This window comes from Vulpes vulpes, chromosome 15 (assembly GCF_048418805.1).
Source record: "Vulpes vulpes isolate BD-2025 chromosome 15, VulVul3, whole genome shotgun sequence".
NCBI lineage: Eukaryota > Metazoa > Chordata > Mammalia > Carnivora > Canidae > Vulpes > Vulpes vulpes.
The window spans coordinates 47,040,853-47,059,103 of record NC_132794.1 but is presented as its reverse complement, the minus strand read 5'-3'; the positions used below and the strand labels follow the sequence as shown (position 1 = coordinate 47,059,103).

Here is an 18,251-nt window from a genome sequence, read left to right as displayed (position 1 = left end):
TCTAGAAAAATGTTGCTATCGTATATGTCAGAATAATTACTAGTGCTCTCATCTCAGACTTTTGTGGTTTCCAGTCTCACAGTTAAGGTCCTTAATCCATCTTGAGTTTATTTTTGTGTATTGTGTAAGTAAGGGGTCCACTTTTCTCACCACTATTTGTTGAAAGAGACTTTTTTCCATTGCATTTTCTTGCCTCCTTTGTCAAAGATCAAATGAATATATAATAACGGGTTTATTTCTGGGCTGTCTGTTCTGTTCCATTGATCTGCATGTCTATACTGTCTGTACTATATGGTTCCATTGATCTGTATGTCTATACTGTCTGTACTATATATACAACTTACAAAGTTGTAACAAAGTAACAATTTACAAAGTTGTAGTAATCTGGGTTGTGGTACGTCCAGATTTTTTGTTCTTTTTCACAATTGCTTCGGTTATTTTGGGGTCTTTTGTGGTTCCATACAGATTTTAGAATTATTTGTTCTAGTTCTGTGAAGAATGTTGGTATTTTGATAGAGATGGCATTAAATCTGTAGGTTGCGGGCAGCCCGGGTGACTCAGGGATTTAGCGTCACCTTCGGCCCAGGGCCTGATCCTGGAGACCCGGGATCGAGTCCCACATCGGGCTCCCTGCATGGAGCCTGCTTCTCCCTCTGCCTGTGTCTCTGTCTCTCTCTGTGTGTCTGTCATGAGTAAATAAATAAAATCTTTAAAAAAAAAATCTGTAGATTGCTTTGGGTTGTGTGGACATCTTAACAATATTTGTTCTTCAATCCATGGAATATTTTCCATCTGTGTCATCTTCAGTTTCTTTCACCTCCTTGGTATCTTTCACCTTCTTTATTCCTAGGTATTTTTGTTATTTTTGGTGCAGTTGTAAATGGGATTGTTTTCTTAGTCTTTTTGCTACTTCATTGTTAGTATATAGAAATTCAGGGGATTTCTGTATATTGATTTTGTATCCTACAACCTTACTGAATTCATCAGTTCTAGTAGTCTTTTGTTGGAGTCTTTAGGTGTTTCTGTATATAGTAGTATTGTGACACCTGCAAGTAGTGAATAAAGTTTTACTTTCTTGGGGCACCTGAGTGGCTCATTCGGATAAGTATCTGCCTTTGGCCCGGGTCATGATTCTAGGGTCCTGGAATTGAGCCTCACATTGGGATCCCTGCTCAGCGGGAAGTCTGCTTCTCCCTCTGCCTCCCCTCACACCCTCCTACCCCCCAACCCCAATGCATGCTGCTCTCTCTAATACATTTTTTTTTAAGATTTTATTTATTTATTCATAGAGACAGAGAGAGAGGCAGAGACACAGGCAGAGGGAGAAACAGGCATCATACAGAGAGCCTGACATGGGACTCAATCCAGGGTCTCCAGGATCACGCCCCAGGGCTGCAGGTGGTGCTAAACCGCTGCGCCACAGGGGCTGCCCTAATTTTTTAAAAAATATTTTATTTATTTATGAGAGAGGCAGAGACAGACAGAGGGAGAAGCAGGCTCCATGGCGGGAGCCTGATGTGGGACTCGAACCCAGGACCCCGGGATCATGCCCTGAGTCGAAGGCAGATGCTCAACTACTAAGCTACCCAGGCATCCCAATATAATCTTTTTTTTACAAAAAGTTTTACTTTCTTACAAATCTGGATGCCTTTTATTTCTTTTTTTGTCTGCTGCGACTGGGACTTCTAGTACTAAGTTGAATAAAAATGGTGAGTGTAGTCATCCTTGTCTTTTTCCTGATCTTAGAGGAAAAGTCCTCAGGTTTTCACCATTGAGTGTGAGGTTAGCTGTGGGTTTTTCATATATGGCTTTTATTATGTTGAAGTATGTTCCCTCTAAACCTAGTTTGAGAGGATTTTTACCATGAATAGGTGTTGTACTTTGTTGACTCCTTTTTTCTGCATTGGTTGAAATGATCATACAGGTTTTTATCCATTTTCTTTCTTTTTAAAGGTTTTATTTATCTAGGAGAGACACAGAGAGAGGCAGAGACATAGGCAGAGGGAGAAGCAGGCTCCTTATGGGGAGCCTGATGTGGGACCCGATCCTAGGACCCCAGGATCAGGACCTGAGCCACCCAGGTGCCCCATATTTTTATTTCATTTGTCTTCATTTATTTTTTAATTTCCTTTTTGATTTTGTGGTTGACCCCAAAGCCCTGTTTGAGTACCATGTTCTTTAACTTCCATTTGTGCTCTTTCTAGATTTTTTCTTACAGTTGAGTTCTAGTTTCATAGTGCTGTGGTTGGAAAAGATGCATAGTGTAACTTATTTGTTGAGGCTTGTTTTGTGGCCTGATATGTGATCTATTCTGGAGAGTGTTCCATGTGCACTTGAGCAGAATGTGTATTTTGCTGTTCTAGGGTGGAATGAATGTTCTGAATATATATTAGATCCATCTTGTCCAGTGTATCATTCAAAACTAGTTTCCTTGTTGATTTTTTGTTTGGATGATCTATCTGTTAATGTAAGTGCGGTGTTAAGTCCCCTACTGTTATGTATTACTATTGATTACTTCCTTTGTTATTACCTGATTTTTTAGAGCTTCCATGTTAAGTGTATGTATACTTATATCCTCTTATTGGATTGTCCCTTTTTTATTATTATGTAGTGCCCTTCATCTCGTTACAGTCTTTTTCTTTATCTATCTATCTATCTATCTGTCTGTCTGTCTATCTATCATCTATGACAGACAGAGAGGCAGAGACATAGGCAGAGGGAGAAGTAGGCTCCATGCAGGGATCCCACTGTGAGACTCGATCCCGGGACTCTGGGATCATGCCCTGAGCCGAAGGCAGATGCTCAACCCAAGCCACCCAGGCGTCCCAATCTTTTAATTTTTTTTTAAAGATTTATTTATTTGAGAGACAGAAACAGACAGACTGTGGAGTTGGGGGGGCGGGGGGAGAGTGAGGGAGCGAGAATCCCAAGCAGATTATGCTGAGTGCGGAGGCCAGCACAGGGCTCCATCTAATAACCCTGAGATCACAATCTGAGCCAAAACCAAGAGTCAGACAGTCAATAACCCAGATATAACCCAGGTGCCCTACTGGTCTTTGTTTTAAAGTTTATTTTGTTTCATACAAGGATGGCTCCCCCAGCTTTCTTTTCACTTCCATTTGCATAAGTACTTTCCCATCCCTTCACTTTCAATCTGCAGGTGTTTTGGGGTCTGAAATGAGTGTCTTGGAGCCAGGATGTAGATGGGCCTTGCTTTTTTATCCATTCTATCATGTCTTTGTCTTTTGATGGGCGTGTTTAGTCCATTTACAAAGTAATTATTGATAGGTATGCACTTACGGCTATTTTACATATTTTTATTTAAATTCAAGTTAGTTGGGATGCCTGAGTGGCTCAGCAGTTCAGCATCTGCCTTTGGCTCAGGTGGTGATCCCAGAGTCCTGGGATTGAGTCCCACATTGGGCTCCCTACCTCTCTCTCTCTCTCTGTCTGTCTCTTATGAATAAATAAAATCTTTTTTTTTTTTTTTAATTCAAGTTAGTTAACAAATATTAATGTAAAATTCGCTTCAGGAGTAGAATTTAATGATTCATCACTTACAAATAACACTCAGTGCTCATCACAAGTGAACCCCTTAATCCCCATCACCCGTTTAGCCCATCACCCCACTCACCTCCCCTCCAGCAACCCTCACTTTGTTCTCTATGGTTAAGAGTGACTTATGGTTTGGGGCACCTGGGTGGCTCAGTTGGTTAAGCATCTGCCCTTGGCTCAGGTCATGATCTTGGAGTCCTGGGATTGAGCCCGACGTCAGGCTCCCTGCTCAGCAGGGAATCTGTTTCTGCCTCTCCCTGGACTTGTGCTCTCTCTCTCTCTCTCTCACTCTCAAGTAAATAAAAATTTTAAAAGAAAGTCACTTACCGTTTGCCTCCCTGTTTTTTATCTTATTTTTCCCTCCTTCCCCCTATGTTCATGTGTTTGGTTTCTTAAATTCCACATGAGTGAAATCATATTTGTCTTTCTTTGCCTGATTTCTTTTTTTTTTTTTTTTAATTTTTATTTATTTGTGATAGTCACACAGAGAGAGAGAGAGAGAGGGAGAGAGAGGCAGAGACACGAGCAGGCTCCATGCACCGGGAGCCCGATGTGGGATTCGATCCCGGGTCTCCAGGATCGCGCCCTGGGCCAAAGGCAGGCGCTAAACCGCTGCGCCACCCAGGGATCCCTGCCTGATTTCACTTAGCATCATATACTCTAGTTCTGTCCACATTTTGCAAATGGCAAGATTTCATTCTTTTTGATGGCTGAGTAATATTCCACTGTTTGTATATACCACATCTTCTTTATCCATTTATCAGTCAGTGGAAAATTGAGCTTTTTCATAATTTGCCTATTGCTGATAGTGCTGCTATAAAACATGGGGATGTGTGTGGTCCTTCAAATCAGCATTTTTGTATCCTTTGGATAAACACCTAGTGGTACCATTGTTGGGTCATAGTGTAGTTCTATTTTTAACTCTTTGAGGAACCTCCATACTATTTTCCAGAGTAACTGCACCAGTTTGCATTCCCACCAACAGTGTAAAAGGGTTCCCCCCTTTTTTTCTAATATATTTTGTTTTCTTTTTTAATATTTTTTTTGTTTATTCATGAGAGACACCGGCAGAGGGAGAAGCAGGCTCCCTGCAGGGACTCCAACGTAGGACTTGATCCTGGGACTCCAGGGTTACACCCTGAGCTGAAGGCAGATGCTCAGTCAAGCCACCCAGGCGTCCCTTATGTATGGTTTTATTTTATGGGTGTTTTTGTAGTTGTTTCTTTCCTCTCTTTCTCTCTTCTCTCATGGTTTGGAGGCTTCCCTTAGTGATATTCTTTTCTCTATTTTTCGTATATCTGTTAACCAGTTTTTGCTTTGTGGTTACCATTACGTTAGTAACAAACCTCTTACACATATAGCAATCTACATTAAGTTGATAATCACTTAAATTTGAACCCATTCTTTACTCCTCTTCCCACCACATTCTAGGTATATGGTGTCATATTTTATATCCTTTTGTTTTGTGACTTCCTTGACTAATTTTTTTGGTTTTTTTTCCTCCCTTGATTAATTTTTACAGATATACTTAATTTTATCACTTTGGTGCTTCCTATTTTTCTTGTGTCTACAATAGTTTTTCCTGTCCATTGAGTTCCCTTTAAAACTTTTTACAGGGCTGGTTTAGTGGTCATGAATTCCTTTAACTTTTGTTTGAGAAACCTTTTATTTCTTCTACTCTGGATGATAGCCTTGCTGGATACAGTATTCTTGGCTGCAGGTTTTTTTTTTTTTTTCTATCAGTACTTTGCATGTATCATGGCACACCCTTCTGAAAGTTTCTGCTGAAAAATTAGCTGATAGCTTATGGGGTTTCCCTTGTATGTAACAGTTTTCTCTTGCTGCTTTTAAAATTCTCTTTATTACTATTTTCTGCTGTTTTAATTACTATGTATCTTGATGGGGACCTTTTGGGTTGATATGTTGGGGTGGTTTGGGCATTTTCATGTGCTTAGTAATTAGAAATAAGGGAAGAACATGGCTGTTGTGTTCTAGCTCCACAAAAGCTTTGGTGTCAACAGATTTGCAACTTAAAAGCAGATACATGAAAGCATTATATTCAAAAAGATAAATTTATATATTACACATGAAAAACTTACAAAGCTCAACTTTGTAGGACAGCTTCTTACAATGTAAAGTTAAAATTACAATGAATGTACAACATTTCATAGTATAAGCTCCTATCTTAGAACAAGATAATGACTATTCTTTATGATTAAAATAAGATTCGGTAGTAGTCATCTCTGTAGCTATACAGGAATAGCACAGATACCCTGCAAAAGAGAAAAAGTAGGATCAATATAAGGGGTTAACAAATTATTTTTAGAACATTTAACTGTAAGAGTATTGTTTAAAAAAAAAAAGATGGAAGACTAGTGACTGAGAAAGATGACATCTTATAGAAGCTTTGACTGGCATAGGTCTGTATGTAAGGCTCTACATAAGGGGACCACTGGTGATATGAATGATTGGCATTCTGACGTGAGGACCTACATACATACAGCAAAGCAGTCACAGCAATTCCCATTCATGTAGACATTCCTAGGAGTTACCTAGGTGATGAAAATTTTAAGTGGGATAATTACTTCTGGCACTGCTATGTTTTGTTATTGATAAATCATGACTGTGATTCACAGTCCTGAACAAGATTTACTTGGTTATCTGGTGCAATTCTAATTTAATGGCTTATTAGCCACCAAACCTCAACAAGACAATGTGTCACTTTAAAAAAACCCTCTAGTTTTAACCCATGTTGCAACTTGCAATAGCTCAGTGAAAACTTACTTTTTCTCTACTTTGATGTTATAAATTTCATCACAGACTAATTTGAGGTATCTCTGCTTTGGCAGGCGTGACAGCAGCTGCTTCACAGTTGTGTTAAATGCCTGTTCATCAGCATCCCACTAGGAAAAAATAGATAAGATTTAATAACAAGTACTAGTGTTTGTTAACTGGCTTTTCTTGGGTCACTGATGAAATGTCAATGCCATTGTTAAGTGTACTAAAAAAATCAGCTATAGAGAAAACTGATGAGGCTGCTGGGGTTCTTCCTTTGAAGCAACAATTTTATTTAAAACAAGACTCCTTATTAGGTCCTGATTAGCAATGCTGTAACCATAGTGTGCTACTGTGATTTTAGTAGTTATTTCTACCAATTTATTGTGTATAAAATGTAAACAAACCTCTGTGTGCCTCCATTTGAGTGGATCATAAAGCTGTAACTGCCAGCACAGGGATATATATATGCTGCTTTACAAGACAACAGAAAATATATGAAATTTTTCTTCATCTCACTCACTCTGACTAAATACTCTGGATAGACAAAAAAGTATTCTTTAGGTGGTTGTCAGTTAAGCTCTGCCTTTGGCTCAGTCATGATCCTAGCGTCTTGGGATTGAGCCCTGCATCGGGCTCCCTGCTGAGCAGGGAGCTTGCTTCTCCCTCTCCCTGCTGCTCCCCGTGCTTGTGCTCTCTCCGTCAAATAAATAAATCAAATCTTAAAAAAAAGAAAAGGTATTCTTTAATAAGATGCTTAAAAAAATCACCTGTAGCTGTGATTATAGTTTGTTATCTTTGCTATTAAGAATGCTAATTCAAATTTTTAGGACTACCCATTAAAAAAAATTTTTTTTAAATCCAGTATGGTTAACATACAGTATTATTAGCTTCAGGTGTAAAATACAGTAATTCAGTAGTTCTGTACATTATTCCATGCTCATCATGGGAAGTGTACTTTTTTTAATCTTCATCACCTATTTTACCCATCAGTTTGTTGGCTGTAGTTGAGAGTTTCTTGGTTTATCTTTTATTCTTTTTTTTTTTTTTTTAAATTTTATTTATTTATGATAGTCATACAGAGAGAAAGAGAGAGGCAGAGACACAGGCGGAGGGAGAAGCAGGCTCCATGCGCCGGGAGCCTGATGTGGGATTCGATCCCGGGTCTCCAGGATCGCGCCCTGGGCCAAAGGCAGGCGCCAAACCGCTGCGCCACCCAGGGATCCCGGTTTATCTTTTATTCTTTTGCTCATTTGCTTTGTTTCTTCAATTCCACATGAGTGAAATCATACGGTATTTGTCTTTCTCTAGCTTTATTCCACTTAGCATTCTACTCTCTAGCTCCATCCATGTTGTTGCAAATGGCAGAACTTCATTCTTTTTTTATGGCTGCATAATTTTGTGTGTGTGTGTGTACACGTGTACAAACACCCCACATCTTTATCCATTCATTTATCAGTGGACATTTAATTCGGCTATTATAAATAATGCTTCTGTAAAGATAGTAGTGCATGTATTTCTTTGAATTAGTGTTTGCTATTTTTGGGGTAAATACCCAGTAGTGCAATTACTGGATTGTAGACTAGCTCCATTATTAACTTTGTGAGGAACCTCCATACTGTTTTCTACAGTGGCTGCACCAGTTTGCACTCCCACCAACAGTGTACTAGGGTTCCTATTTCTCCACATTCTCTCCAACACTTGTTGTCTCTTGTGTTGTTGATCTTAGCCATTCTGACAGGTGTGAGGTGATAACCTCACTGTAGTTTTGATTTGTATCTTCCTGATCAGGAGTGACGTTGAACATCTTTTTATATGTCTGTTGGCCATCTGTAATGTCTGTTCATCTCTTCTGCCCATTTTTATTTTTTTTTATTATTTTATTATTTTTTTTTAAATTTTATTTTATTATTTATGATAGGCACACAGTGAGAGAGAGAGAGAGAGAGAGGCAGAGACATAGGCAGAGGGAGAAGCAGGCTCCATGCACCGGGAGCCTGACGTGGGATTCGATCCTGAGTCTCCAGGATCACGCCCTGGGCCAAAGGCAGGCGCCAAACCGCTGCGCCACCCAGGGATCCCTTCTGCCCATTTTTAAATTGGATTATTTGTTTTTTGTGCTACTCATAAAATATTTTAAACATATATAATGACCTAACTTAATTTTTACAAAAATATCTTCCATACAGTTCTATATTAGCTTCCTTAGTTGAAATTAAGGTCTAAGGCAGCCCTGTATACTGGTTAGGAATAGATTCCCCTAGTCTGCCTAGGTTTAAACCCTGGCTGTGCTAATTACTAGTAGATTGACCTTGAGTAAGACATTTAATATCTCTTCTTCCATTTTCCATAAAATGTAAAATGCTTCTGCTTCTATTTATCTATACAATGGGGATAATGGTATCTACATCTTGAGCTTATGATTAAATGAGTTAATATCTGAAAAATGCTTAGAGCAAGGCCTGCCAAAGCCTGACACACAGTAAATAATATCTCTGAAATTTAAAAGAAAGTCACAAAAAAAATAAAAATAAAATAAAAGAAAGTCACTAGAAAAGAATGATTCTCTCAAAATCTGATTTAAGTAATGTATATGTCACATGAAAAGAACAATGCTATTAAATTCCTAGAACTGCCAAAAAAATACCTAGTATCAGAAAATAATACCATTTTCAATTTTGTTTTGGCAAATTAACAGCAAAACTTTGGAATTTTATTTTATTTTGTTTTATTAAGATTTTATTTATTTATTCATGAGAGACACACAGAGAGAGGCAGAGACACAGGCAGAGGGAGAAGCAGGCTCCATGCAGGGAGCCCGATGTGGGACTCGATTCCCAGACTCCAGAATCATGCCCTGGACTGAAGGTGGCGCTAAACCACTGAGCCACCCAGGGATACCCCAAACTTTGGAATTTTAAAGGCCACAATGCATAGCAGTTCATCTTGCTTACCTCTAACGATAAAAACTGTAAGATTGTTTCTTTGGGTAGATCCACCTGTTGATACACAAAAATGTTATGTCATTTGTCAGGGAACCTGAGGTAGCACATACTCATTTGTCACAATGGTGTCACTTTGTATGGAGCAACATGAATAGGGCTCACAGAGTCGGGGACACTACTGTGCTATATTAAAATAAAGCACACTCAAATGAACCATGAAGCAGTAAGATGTCAGCACTGGTGAACAAATAGTCCTCAGACGGTGCACCCCAAAGGCTTGATGCTGCTGCCTCTACTCAATGTATTTTTAATGAGGCAAAGGTCTGAAACATTTTAGAAAAATGATGATTTTTGTTTTTACTCCCCCTGCCCCGTCTCTTAGAGGAAGAAAAAGGGAGAAAGAAACAAAACGTTCTGCTTCCTCCCCTGTTTTTACAGATTTAGAGTATATGTGGTTCTCAGCAGTGATCAAAGGCCTGCATCCCAATACTGTGTACAGGGAGCAAAAATGCCCTGATCTCTAAGGAAATGATGTTGATGACAGGGACACAGGCAGTTCTCAAGATGTTACAGAGAGCAACTTACAGCCAAAATTTCAATTTCATTGCTTTTCTGATGTAAGTTGGCAAGGGAGGTCTGAAGTCGTGTTTGTACCTAAACAAGAAAACGACTTGTCAGAATTCAGAAGCTGTCAATACAAATCATCTTTCTTGCCATTTCCTATTCTAGAAAACAATAATGAGTGACAAACTAAGGCCTAAAAGGGCTCCCAAAAATTATCTAAGGATATGGAAAAATGTGTGCCTAGCCTTTCCTGATCTCAGGAGACATGAAATTTTATAGCCTGTTTTGATAATAATCTACCTACTTATTTTTTTCTAATTTTGAAATGACACCTAGAAGCTCAGGGCATTGAAACTGCATGTGGAAGCAGGGGGATTTTGGTATTAAGCTAAATTTGGAAAAAGGGGAAGGTGACAACAATGACATCAAACTGAAATATGGTAGGGGATGAGAGCAGCAGAAAGATGTGAAAATGAGTTGCCATCCACAATACCGAGAAAGCGCTAAGAGTGCATACAAAAATGAGGCAACCTAATCTTCTGTATTTCGATCTAATCACATTTAAAAAAAAATATTTATTTATTTGAGAGAGCGAACACCAGCAGGGGAAGAGGCTGAGAGAAAGAGGAGCAGACTCCACACTGAGTGTAGATAAAGCCTAACTGGGGGCTTGATCTCACGACCCTGAGATCATGATCTGAGCTGAAATCAAGAGACACCAACTGAGCCACCCAGGTGCCCCTCCCCTCTAATCATATTTGTAAATCATGACTGCTCTCTAACCTCCACTTCCCAAGAGAGGCCAATGTCTTGACTGAGCTCATTAGCCTGAGGACTGCCCTCATCTTTCCTCCCTATCATCTATCTAAATCCTTCAGGGATCCTTTAGGAAGCTGTCATCTATCATTCACCCAGATACTGATCTCCAACCTGTTCCTATGTCCAGCACTGATGCTCAGTGTATCTAATTCAGCATTCTGTTACTTCTTTTCTATGGTTCTCTAACTGTAGAATGCATATGCTTCTAGGGTTATGAACTTTTTGAGGACAGGGCCATGCCACATGTCTTCTAAGTTTTACACAGAATCAGACCTACAGCAAATACCAAAAACACGTATACAGTGAGAAACCTGCGCCAAGTCTTTTGCTTGTTACTTAGAACAAAAACCAACCAACCCCATCTGTCATTAGATCCAGATTGGAAAGTCTTTGTTTAGATTTAGTAATTCTGACAGTTGGTGCTTCTAGGTGCCCATAATGTACATGGACACCTCTTTGGAGGACAAATGGGACGGAATCCTAACACCAGAGAGATGTTTTGTGTTGATGAAATTTTCAGAAGCCAAGTTAAGGAAGCGCAAAGAAAACCATTTCCAGGAAACCATTTCGTATCTTCCTTTCCTGTCTTCTTCCTCCTTTCTAGCTTACATGAGAAAGCAGAGGAAAGTGTGCGTACCTGAGTTTCATAACGCCTCCTCGTGCTGGCTGACAGCTTCTCTGGGGCTATCACGCTCACAATGGGGACAACTGCTGCTCCGTGGATTTCAAACAAACCTGGAACAAAAAGTTGCAGAATTTATGGTCTTATCTGGTCCCACTTTCTGTAACACACCACAGATATGGCAGAGATGCTTAGTAGAATCCACTCTGGTGTGATTCTATGGGCTAGATTCTCTTTGGGCTGTGTTTTCCATCTCTGCAACTAGCTGCACTTCACCTGGAGGAAGTCAGCACCCTAAAACCCGAAGTGTTTTAGTGCTTCTGTAAACACTCCCAGCCTCCTCTCTTCAGCTGGGGGTGGGGAGTGACACAGGCATAAGGAGGCTTTGTAAGTCACCCAAACTTCATGAATCTAAGGTGGGAAAAAAATCAAACTTACTATCTCTCAAACTCGAATACTTTAAATTCCTAAGTATTTGAAATCGGACAGTGGCAGAAAGTCCATGTTAACAAACAAACCAAAAAGACCCAGTTCTGTTGAAAGCCAAATATATCTTTTTCTGGTTGTAACTGGGACATTTCTTTTTTCAGTAAGGCTGATAGATGTGATGAAATTAAAAACCTATTACCACTGTTCCCTCTTGGCTTTCATGAAAAGAAAATTTATACATGATCTTTCTCAAAGGATTCCAATATATTATTCTTCAATGTTCTGTGTGAGGAAAATTTCTAGGAAAATGAATCATATTTTATCTGTACAACAGAGTTGAAGGGAAATTCAACCAGTTGTGAAAATAAGACAGGAAGACAGAGATGTATTAAGATCAGAGGAATACCAAACTCTTAGTCATTTTCTAGGATGTGGGTTTCAAAGCATAGGAATAAATTCCATTTGGTACAATTAATTGTATATGTTACTTTACAGATACATTTCTGACACAACAAGGAGTTAGCCACAGCAGTTAAGTGTTTACAGCAAACACAAGCGCACACACCCACATTGCAGTATTATGTTTAGATTATAATTAGTCAATACCTGAAGCATTAGAAAAGGACCCCTTCAGATTTTGCACTGCGAGATTATCAGAAGCTTCTCTAAAAACAAACAAAAACAATTAGAAAACAGTCAATAAAGCAAAACAACACAGATAACTTAAAGTGAGCTATTTTGTCTATTAAGTGTAAAAATTAAATATTGGTCATTAGTAAAAGAAAACAAATTGAACTTAATTATGCTTTTGGTTCAAAAGCAAGTAAAAATTACAAAGGATGTCATTTCAAATTAACAAATGCCTAAAGACAACATTTTGATTTATTCAGCTATGTTTGAAATCCTGGCTCAACATAAGAAGCTAATTTCAATGAACTATAATGGGTGTTCTTTCCGTCCCCTCACAATAGAAGGAAACATTAGCAACAGCATGCCCCACCTTTATTAGGGCAGCAACCTTGGTGATCACCCACAGGAGAACATTTAGTAAATAAGGAGATTCTTTCAAAAGCTGTGAATGGATGTTCTTTCAAAGACAGAATTAGCTAAGAGCCTTTGAGAGACACAATAGCACTCTATCTTGGGAAAACAGGGAAGTAATCATGCACATGGAAGAAAGAGTTTAAATTTTTCTTAGCTAAAACCGAATCCCATCTGGGCCTTTTAGGCTTAATAATGTTCACCTGTACTATTAATTAGTTGAGCATTTTATGTTTTCTCTTTTGAACCTCTACCTCTGTTGGAGATGAATAATCCTAATAACTGGTGACTTCTAGAACATTATATTTCCTCAGAAAAATCCTAACAGTCAATCTATTCAAGCTCGATCAATCTATTCAAGTTCGGTGCAGATGGAAGGGAGCCAGGGTTGAGGGAAGGAGAAGAAAGTAAGAATGTTTATTTATATAAGCCAAGGTTTTTCACTCTTGGCACTAATAACATTTTGGGTCTGATAATTCTTGGATAGGGGCATGAGGGGTCAGTCATGTGCACTGTAGGATGATTAGCAGCATCCCTGGTCTCTACTAGATACTGGCACCCCCAGTTCTAACAACCAGAAATGTCTGCAAACAGTGCTAGATGTCCCCTGGAGGGCAAAATGTCCCTTGGTTGAGAATCACTGATATAAACCAAAACAAAACAAAAACAAAAATAAAAACATATTTTTGATTATAAGCATATATATATAAAAGTTACAAATTTATGGAAAAATAAAATTATACAAATTTACAGAAAATTAAGATCCTTTGTAATCTCACTAACCAGAAATAACGGCAATTAAAAATTTGGTACATGATCCCAGACAATGTATAGGCTATGTGTTTTGGTTGAAAAAACAGGATCGTACATCTTCTCTGTGAAAATCTCTCCATGTCAATAAATTGAGCTTTTAGATTAGAATCATAATTTGAAAAAAAAAACTTTTTTTTTTTAAAGATTTATTTATTTATGATAGACATAGAGAGAGAGAGAGGCAGAGACACAGGAGGAGGGAGAAGCAGGCTCCATGCCGGAAGCCGACGTGGGACTCGATCCCGGGACTCCAGGATCACGCCCTGGGCCAAAGGCAGGCGCTAAACCGCTGAGCCACCCAGGGATCCCCCCCAAAAAAACTTTTTAAGTAAACTCTATGCCCAATGTAGCACTTGAACTCATGACCCTGAGATCAAAAGTCACATGTTCTAGTGACAGAGCCAGCCAGGTGCCCCAGAATCATCATTTTTAAAGACTGCACACTATTTCACTGTATTTACTATAATCCAAACAATCTTCTACCAATAGATGTTGTAAGTGAGAGATTTTCCAAGTGTGGTCTAGGGACCTCTTGAAGTCCCTAAGATCCTTGCACAGGTCTGCAAGGTCAAAACAATTTTCACCATAATTTTAAAATGTTAACTTATTTTTTTTATAGATAAAAAAAAAAAAAAAAAAACCAACCTCTTCTAAACCTCTACCTTTTTTGGGTCATTCTCTCACATATGTGTAATGGAATTTTCCAGAGACTAAATGATGGGTGATAGCACAACAGATTGAAAGCAGAAGTAGTCACAATCTAGTTTTTTCTATTAAAGTGTTATTTTTTCAAATTTTGTTTTGGAAAATAGTTATTTTTCATTTAAAAATATACTATTTAGGTTAGCATATAATGTGTCTATCTTTTTAAATATTTTTACATTTATTTTTGAGAACACAAGACAGGGGTGGGGGGTGGGTAGGAAGGGGCCAAGGGAGAGGGAGAAGCAGACTCCCCGCTGCTGCTGCGCAGAGAGCCCAGCTCAGAGCTCAGTTCCAGGACCTCAAGATCATGACCTGAACCGAAGGCCAATGCTTAACCGATTGAGCCATCCAGGTGCCTCAGGTTTATTGTTATTTTAAAATAAATGTTTAAAAAAATGTCTCTTTTAATTTCTAACAAATGATTGATAGATATAACCCACATAAAAACAAAGCTCTTTGGTGCTCTCAAATAATTTTTAAGGGTATAAAGAGGTTCTGGATCAAAAAGATTGGAACTGTTATAAACAATACCTTGCTAGACATCTTTGTAGGTACCCCATGGAATAATTTTTACTATAAATTCCTGAAAGTAGAGTGACTCGGTATTTCTTTTTTAGTTTTTAGTTTTAAGGCAATTTTAACTTACTTTATTAAATGACTACCTAAAGAGATGAACCAATTTACATTTCCATCATGAGTATGAGATCTTTTCCCAGAATATATTAGATCTTTCAAATGTTTTAACAAAACACTACCAAAATTTACTGATGAGCAGGCCATAGAAGATAATTTTGGCTCCTTGGGCCTTTCAAACTGGTAAAATATTCTCTGACATGTTTTGAAAAACACTCCAACTATGATTAGTCTTAGACATGGGCATATACTTAAACTGGTGTTATTCAGAAGCAATAGAATGGTCCATTAAAAGTTACCCTGATGTATCTTTATTTCCCAAAGGATCAAACTGATTTTTAAGATAAAGAAGTCCTATAGGTTCACAGCTAAGGTTTTCTGGGGTTTTGTTACCTGATAGTCCTTTCATCACTGACTTTAGTTCTGAGTTTCTGCAAAACGTGGTCTATAAGATCAGACTCCTGCACAAGTTTCTCTGTTTGCCTTTCCTTCTCAAAAGACTTAACCTTAAAAAGAATGAAATAGAACCATCAATTTCTGAAGCCAACAGGCTGAATCAGAGTGCAAAACAAAGTCAACAGTTTAGGTTGGTGGTTCTCCACCAGGGGCGATTTTGCTTAGCACAGGACATCTGGCATTTTTTGGAGACCTTTCTGGTTGTGATGGCTATAGGGGGTGCTACCAGTATCTGGTGGGTAGAGACCTGGGGGGTGTTCAACTTCCTAGAGTGCCCAGGACAGCAACCCCCACAATTATCTGGCCTCAGATGTCACTGGCTGCTGAGAAACCCTGGTATAAACTAGAAAAGCTTGTCATTAATGATAGGATTAAAAAAAAGGGGCCAGCACTAACCAACTCCTATTTCATTTGATTTTTCCACATATTCTTCCCCTTAAACATCCCATGGTCGGTCACCAGCTCCCACAGCCACCCTCCCCAATTCCAAACCCAAGTCCTGTCATCCACTTTTATGGTACTTGCTCTTTCATCTTCACTCCATGGCCAGCACCCAACCTTGGGCCAGGACAGCCTTATATTCTTCCATTGCTATTTTCCCCTCACTCCATTCCATGCTCTATATCCCTACAGATTTATTTTTTTCACATACCATTCTGATATTCCCTTCTGTCCAAAGCCTACGCTAGCTCCCCCACATAGCTGCTACATGAAGTCCAAATTCCTTGGTTGGCATTTTGTTCTCCATGATCTAAGTAATACCATTCTTTCCTGCTGAAGTACCCTTCTTTGCAATTCTTCTGCTTCACCCAAAGTAGACTTATTCAGGGTAATACCAGAATAGTTCTCTGCTGCCCTCCCTCCAACTTTGGAATAGGCTTTCCAAAGAATTACCATTACCTTTGCCATTCCTTCTGCTTAGAAGTCCCTTTCAGCACACACCTATATCCTGGCCATCCACGAGGGTCCAGCATAAATCGCACCTCCACCCTGAAGACTTACCTGCTATCTTTGAAGTAATATTCCAGGCTGATAAACCCTCAGAGAACTTGCTCTATAAGACTGTCATGGCCTTTAGCACTTTCTAACTCATAACCATGCATGTATGTGTTGTGTTCCCTACCAGATTATAGGATCCTTGACAGCAGGGCCTGATGCTTAAATGTCCCTGTATGCTTTAGGATCTTAAATTCCATCCCTCCTATACTGTGCATGCTTAAAATGCATTTGCTGAATGGATGAATAAAGTGATGTCTTGCCTTTCAAATATGAAGATGATGCAAGATTCAAAAGATAGACAGGTTGGAACAATGTACTAGAATGAACAAGATCACATTTAATGCAGATAAATATGAAGTCCTCTAATTAAAGCCCTCATTGTAGATAATCAGCCAGACATGGTGATAATGGTGAAAAGGCCAATGGGCTTTAGCTGGTAAGTTCAGTACAAGCCAAAAGAGCCACATGGTTGCTAAGAGCTCACTAGTAAGCTGTATGATGAGAAATACGGTATCTGGATTGAGGGAGGTCAGAGACCATTCTCATTTAATCAGAATATGCTTAGTGTGCTCTGTAGAATTCTACTATCTCATTTAAAAGCAGACATTGACAAGGCATGTCTAGAAGAGGTTATCTAGGAGGGTCAAGGCTTTGGGAAATCATGGTGTAAGGGATGGCTTAAGTAACCAGAATGTTTAAACCAGAAAAGAGGACAGAGTGGCATGGCATTGGTCTCCTAGAATTTATCTGAAGGTAGCTGAGAGAAGGAAGAAAGATTAAACTTGTTATTTTGACTACTCTGAAGTAGAAGTAAGACCATGGAGTGTAAATTTCGGGAAGGAGACTGATTCAGGCTTTTTAAATTTTTAATCATTATAGCTGTGTGTTATAGAACAAATTATCTAGCAGAGGCTTGATGGCCATCTCTTGGTAATATTGTAGGAACAATCACTGCTCTGGAAGAAGCCTATCAGTAGTTTTCAGGGTCATTTACTATTTTGTGATTGACAAGCAGACTAGTGATAGGGACTTCAAATCTTCCCATAAAGGATAAACTACTACAAGAACTGCCTTCTTGGGGCACCTGGGTGGCTTAGTGGTTTAGCATCTGCCTTTGGCTCAGGTCATGATCCCAGTAGGAATCCTGCTTCTCCCTCTGCCTATGTATGTCTCTGCCTCTCTGTGTCTCTCATGAATAAATAAAATCTTTTTTTTTTTAAGATTTTATTTATTTATTCATGAGAGGCGCAGAGAGAGAGAGAGAGAGGTAGAGACACAGGCAGAGGGAGAAGCAAGCTGCACGTAGGGAGCCCGACGTGGGACTTGATCCGGTGGCTCCATGATTGTGCCCCGGGAAGGCGCTAAACCGCTGAGCCACCAGGGCTGCCCTGAATAAATAAAATCTTAAAAAAAAAAGAACGAAAAAGAAAGAACTGCCTTCTTGCCTTAAATAATTAGAAATTCAGACAAAATACATAAAACAATGGTTTTTCAGACATTAGACAACAAGCAGTGGAGGACTATTTTTCCAAGAAAAGGCAAACAAAGTGAGTACCCTACTACACCCCAGAACAAAGCCCAAAAGTATTTATAGGGACATAAAACCTAGCACCCAGAAATGTAAATTTCATAATGCCCAACAAACAATAAAAATTATTGGCATGCAAAGTGGTAGGAAAATATGACTCATAACCAGAAGAAATGATAGAAGTGATGGAATTAGTAGGCAACACCTTAAAATGACTTTTTTTAAAAGATCCTATTTTTAAGTAATCTCTATACACTGAGGTACATCATATTCAAACTGCAGAAAATCAGTGACAATAGAAAATCTTACAAGCTGTCAGGAAATGAAAGATCATATACAGAGAAAAAAAAAGATCATATACAGAGGA

At 38.9% G+C, this 18,251-nt stretch overlaps 1 protein-coding gene across 11 annotated transcripts in view; it reads right to left on the bottom strand.

Annotated features, from left to right (window-relative positions):
- Positions 1-5,608: 5,608 nt before the first annotated feature.
- Positions 5,609-18,251, bottom strand: part of EIF2AK4 (eukaryotic translation initiation factor 2 alpha kinase 4) — a 100,090-nt gene continuing 87,447 nt past the window's right edge. For 8 of the 11 annotated variants that reach the window (XM_025998445.2, XM_025998447.2, XM_025998446.2 and 5 more), the window contains 7 exons: positions 15,295-15,407; positions 12,316-12,374; positions 11,296-11,393; positions 9,861-9,929; positions 9,285-9,329; positions 6,340-6,458; positions 5,609-5,828 (listed from right to left, as the gene is read on the bottom strand). In XM_025998445.2, the coding sequence (XP_025854230.2) occupies positions 5,771-5,828; positions 6,340-6,458; positions 9,285-9,329; positions 9,861-9,929; positions 11,296-11,393; positions 12,316-12,374; positions 15,295-15,407 (561 nt within the window). In that variant the 3' untranslated portion in view covers positions 5,609-5,770. The remainder of the gene's footprint in view (positions 5,829-6,339; positions 6,459-9,284; positions 9,330-9,860; positions 9,930-11,295; positions 11,394-12,315; positions 12,375-15,294; positions 15,408-18,251) is intronic. The other 3 variants (XR_011997333.1, XR_011997330.1, XR_011997332.1) reach the window with 3 other exon arrangements.